The following is a 5,785-nucleotide window of genomic DNA, read 5'->3' as shown; positions in this document are numbered from 1 at the left end:
AGCTGCTTCTGCTATTGTTGCTGCTTCTTCTGCTATTGTTGGTGCTGCTTCTGCTATTGTTGCTGCTGCTGTAGCTGCTGCTGCTGCTGCTGCTGTTTATATATATGATGTTGCTGTCCTTTTTATTATCAGGATGCAGCAATGGCGTTTGTATTTCTGCGACTGGGGGTTTTCGTCGTTTACAGATAAATTAAAAGCACTTATTTATGATAGGTGAGAAAATATTCAACCTAAATTAATCCTTTATTATCCCTTTGAGCTGCACGTACACCAGCAGCAGCAGCAGCAGCAACAGCAACAGCAGCAGCAACAGCAACAGCAGCAACAGGGAATATAGAAATAGTAATAAAAGGGATAGCAGCAGCAGCAACAAGCCTAACAGCAGTCGCAGTATATATAGTTTGCTTCACTGGTGCATCAAATTATTGATATTTCTCCGCTGCTGCTGCTGCTACCGCTGCTGCTGCTACTGTTGGTGCTGCTGCTGCTGCTGTTGTTGCTGCTGCTGCTGCTGTGAATAGGGTGAAGCCTTTAGTAGGTATGTCTTCTTTAGTGCGTTTGCTGATGACCCCTTCATTTCTTTCTTCGCGTTTTTGGGCATTCGGCTCGACGGCAGCGCCGTCGGAATTTCTCGAAGAGGGAAAAATGCAGCGATGGCTGCGGCTTAGCGGCATTGCAAAATAAATAATTAATTAATTAATTAATTAATTATTTATTTATTTATTTATTTAATTTATTTATTTAATTTATTTAATTTATTTATTTCAGGGATTAATTCGTTTTCTTGTCTTTTTCATCCACAAAAAAAAGATATCGTGGCGTTTATCAGAAAGTTTAGAGGATTGAATATCATTTAGAGGAAGTTGAGGGTTTAGAGAGGGTTTAGAGAGGGTTTAAGTAATTTAATAGCTTAGAGGGTTTAGGCGGCTAAGGGTTTAGAGGGTTTATAGAATTTAAAGGGTTTAGAGGGTTTCTGAGGGTTTAGAGGGTTTAGACATTTTGAAGGGTTTATTTAATTTGTGCGGTTTATACAGAGACTTGACATCATTTAGAGGGTTTAGGCGGTTAGAGGGGTTACGGTGGAGAGGAAGGGTTTAGGGTTTAGGGTTTAGATAGTTTAGGGTTTAGATAGTTTAGGGTTTAGAGAGTTTAGGGTTTAGAGAGTTTAGGGTTTATATTTAGAGGGTTTAGGGGTTATTGTTGCTGCTCCTTTATATGGGGCTTAGGCTTCAGGGCGGTTATCGGGTGTACTGTAATGTAGAAATGTATATCGTTCTTTCTTTGTTTATTTGTTTTTCTTCTCTAAATGGCTCTTCTTTTTCTTGTTTTTTCATTACTCTATTTGAGTATACCTTTCTTTTCTGTCTCTCTAGCTGTCTATCTCTCGATTTCTTTTGTTTCTCTGGTTTGTTCATTTCTTTATTTGTATATATCTTTGGCTTCTCTATCTCTCTCTCTCTCTCTCTCTCTCTATATATATATATATATATATACCTATTTGCATACATAAGCACAAATGTTTTATGGTTTGATGAATGGGGAGTAAAATATGAATAATGAAATAACGCTGGGCGTTCATCGGCGCCGGCGTTTCGCTGAGGTGTCTGTACACCTGAAAAATTTGCAGCGATCGCCAAGAGAAGATGGAAGAAAGACACAAAAAATGTAGGAAATGAAGTACAACTTTGAAGGAAAAGGTGTGAAATAGAGTAATATAATGATATATATTTGATGTAAATATTTATTTTTCTTTGAATTTCTTTTTATTTTCTCGCTTTCACACCTTAACATCTTGATGAGCGAATGATGTTGCAGGAGAATATTGAATGCGCAGACCTCCCCATTTATCTTCCCACAATTGTTTTTGTTTATTTACTTCTTCTTGTGAAATAAAACCCATATCAATGGCGTCTTGAACCAATTCCTGAGGAATTACGCGAAGATAAGCCCCTGCGGGTGTATTCACAATCATCGTAATCTGCGGCGGAGGCAACGGAACAGCACCAGCGGGGATCTCTGTTTCGCTGTCAGAGTTTTCTCCTAATACGCATGGCAGTGCTTTCTCTCCAAGTTCAGTTAAGTCATTCAGCACGCCGCATACGCATTGCTCTGCAGCAGGAAGCACCCCTCCACCGCTGCTGCTGCTGCTGCTGCTGTTGCCGTTGCTGCTGCTGTTGCTGCTGCTGTTGCTGCTGTCGTTGTTGTTGTTGTTTGAGGGGGCCTCCTCTCTGCTCTCGGTAAAAGACCGCAGGCTCATGTAGCTGCGGCTGAGAGACTCTTTAAGCGAGGAAAACGTACGCTGCACTGTCATTGTAAACTCAACAGCAGCACCTGCAGCAGAAGAAGTAGCAGCAGCACCTTCGTCTTCTTCTTCTCTTTTTGCTGCCTCTGCTGCTGCTTCTCGGGCAGGAGTTGAGGCCTCTTCATTGACGTCTGCTTCTCCATTGTTTGCTGCGCTCTGCTGCTGCTGCTGCTGCTGCTGCTGCTGCTGCTCTGTCTCTGTTTCTCTCTCTCCCTCCCCTGCAGCTTTTTCTTTTTCTTTCTCTCCGTCTAGCTGCAGAGTGCCGGGTCTGCTTAGGCCGTCTGCATCTGTAAGCCCTGCGCATGAAGTAGCTGCAGAGTCATTACGAAGAGGAGGGGGGTTCCCGTGGATACTTGCCTCAACCTCTCTTCTTGATGGGGGCTTCTCAACAACTGCATCTGCTGCTGCTGCTTCTGCTGCAATTGCTGTTACTGCTGCGGCGGCAGCGGCAGCTGCTGCTGCAGTTGCTGGGGCTGGACCTTCGACAACAAGGACAGTCGTCTCTTCGCACTCAACTGTCTGCTCGTCTCCTTGACGCTGCGGGGCTGCATGCAGCTCCTCTTCAAGAATAGGCTCCTTTGCTACTGCTTCTGCTGCTTCTTCTTCTTCTGCTGCTGCTGCTGCTGGGGGTGCTGCTGCTGCCGCTGCTCCAGCAGCAGGCTCGATCTCTACTGGCTTCTCGCGGCGAGAGGGGGAGCGAGCTTTGTTTTTTGTGCACAACCCCATTGTGTTGCATGCAAAGAATAAAGAACTGAAAAATACTACACCAATGAAAGGGAGGAAGCGCGGAGAAACACACACGCCTCAGCCCAGACCGACGGAGTCGGAGGAAAAAAAGAGGGAAGCGAAGAAAAAATAAAACCTCAAGATACACCTGATATGGAAATGAAGTAACTAAGAGTAATTTCGGGAAGAAAAGAAGAAAAGAATAAAAAATAAAACGACAAACTCTCAAAAACACACTAGGCGATTCTGAAACTCGAAGCGGCGGCGCCTCTACAACAGGGCTCGCCAGATGCGGGTTCCGTGCCTCGTGTAGCTCTGAGAAGGAATTAAATGAACGAAAACAAATGTATTTTTATTAAAATCAAATGACTATTGCCGAATATTATTTATTTAGTAATACTTTTTATGTACACTGGCTGTGTGCTTACAGCATCGGCGATGAAGATCGCAACCGCCCCAGCGTGCTTCTGGCTAGAACAGCTTCTTTTTTGTGGATTTTGCCGCTGATCTTCTTCAAAATGATTTTCTTCTTGTTTATATTCAAATAATATCCAAAACCCAGCAAAAAGAACTCCTGATTATTCATTTATAGCAGCTTTCCCTCCTATCGTGCCCGGTGGTCAGGCCAACGGCTGCTGAGCGCCGCGCAGTTGGGGTGTATCGACAGCTGAAAAGTTGAATTTTCTGAATTCATTATTTGCACATTAAATCAACACATTTCTTTCCTAGTTTTCTATCCATTACTTCTATACTTCGTGAATTTAGTCGTTTTAATCCATTATTTGCTCATTTCGTCAATTTCTTTGCTATTGATTTTCTGCAATTTTCACGAGTCTGCTTCATTTGTCCTGTGGTTCCATAAAAGCAATCTCTTTAATACATTATTTGCAATTATCCTGAAGATGTGAAGAAAAGAGCTTTGTATTTGCTTTCCTATGTGGGTGAGATGAGCCTAAACAACTCTGAATTCGTTTGTCTTTCGTTGTCTTTGGTGTTGGTGTCTACTGCATTTCTTTCTTTTCAGTGTCTGGTTGTCTCTTGTAAATTAAACACTCCACAAGTGCTGCATATAAAATGCAGCCTTCTCCCTATTCGCAGACCAGTTTTATAGTTTGACGTCTTCATATTTTTCTTGGGTTTTTCTCGCCTCTGTTTCCAACCATCTATGCCTTTTCAATCCAGGGCTTTAAGCTTAGGGTTTAGTGTTTAGGGTTTAGGGTTTAGTGATGTCTATCTGCAGTCGTTTTAAAGCTATCTTCTTGCACACAAGCTAACAACAAGTTTGTCTCATTAAAACAATTGTATCGATTCTATTGTTCAGGGTGTTGGCGTATACATCTGCAGACGAAGACGTTAGTAAAATATTAATAATAAGCAGAAAACAGCAAGATATTAATGAGAACAAACAACAAAAAACAAATTTAATAATAATAATGAATTGATGGATAACTTCTGCATTTGTTATTCATAATGATATTCTTTTTTTAGTATTAACAATCCTGCTGTACGCAGGTCTATTTTATTATTATCATCACTTCTGCTTTTACTGTAAGAAGACAATAAAATCAGAAGTAATTACTTTTCTGTTTTTAATTTATTTAAACAGAGTCTACGACTGCCAGTCGACTGTCTTCGTAGCGTAGCATGTTGAGGCTAACGAACAAAGCAAAGACAGTATAATATATATATTATATATATATATATATGTATATACTTATAATAACATATATATTTACATTATATACTATTTGTATAACTTTTCATCATGACGTTGATCGTTCTTTGGCGCTTCACTTGCAAAGGTGGACTCACAAAGAAGTCAAATATATCAGCTGGCATACACTGCATTAAATATATATATATATATATATAGGTATAGATATATACATAGATATATGTATACATATATATGCATATATATACATATAAATATATATGCACCTATGTATATTATATATATATACATGCATCTATATATATATATATATCGCTAGGTATACATACATATATATGCATAAATATATATCTATACATATATTTATATGAAGCCCCTGCAAATTAAAATGTCGAAATATGAATGAACAGGCAGCTTAACTTAAATTATATGCCTAAAGAGCTCCGCAAACTGTTAGCTATTGCAAATTATTTATTGAATAGAGAACATTTTATAGCATTTAAATATATAAATATAAATAAGTTAAAGAATGTATTTATGTGCACAAAAATCAGCAATGGTGTATAGGTCTGACTTGGCTTGTGAAAATAAATTCTTTTTTGTTTTTATTTGATTTAATTATAATTATAATTAATATTTCAAACGAAAAAAGGAAATAAAAACAAAAGAAGTGTAGATAAAGAGCAGAAGAAATATATTTCTACGCATTACATGCACACGGGGTGTCGGCAATTCGATACACCGAAATATTTCTGTGGAAAAAGTATAAAATAATTTATTTTATTTAATTATTTATTTTATTTTAATTTTTTTAAATTTATTTTAATTTATTTCTCTTTATTTTCTTCTTTTTTCCCTATTTCTACAGCCTCATCACATACAGCCCAGCTGCATGCTGAGACCGCCGCAGCGCTCAATCCCTGAAATTTTCTGCATATTACACCGCGTATTAAATATCAATAAATTAAAATATATAAAATATATTTAATTTTACTTTTTTATTTTTCAGTTTATTTCTTTTCTTTTTTTTTCTTCTGCGGATGCATCGGTGCTCACGCCGCAGTGTACACTCACCGCTATAT

General features: G+C 38.7%; 1 protein-coding gene across 1 annotated transcript; it reads right to left on the bottom strand.

Moving 5' to 3' along the window:
- Positions 1-1,777: 1,777 nt before the first annotated feature.
- Positions 1,778-3,028, bottom strand: EAH_00057280 (hypothetical protein, conserved; the record flags this gene model as incomplete). The annotated part of the gene is made up of 1 exon (XM_013393753.1): positions 1,778-3,028. The coding sequence occupies one exon, from the start codon at positions 3,026-3,028 to the stop codon at positions 1,778-1,780; it is 1,251 nt and encodes a 416-aa protein (XP_013249207.1).
- Positions 3,029-5,785: the final 2,757 nt, after the last annotated feature.

Source organism: Eimeria acervulina, genomic scaffold (assembly GCF_000499425.1).
Source record: "Eimeria acervulina Houghton genomic scaffold, Eah_scaff1227, whole genome shotgun sequence".
NCBI classification, from domain to species: domain Eukaryota; phylum Apicomplexa; class Conoidasida; order Eucoccidiorida; family Eimeriidae; genus Eimeria; species Eimeria acervulina.
Note: the sequence above shows the minus strand (reverse complement) of the source record. Positions and strands in the feature narration are given on the sequence as shown.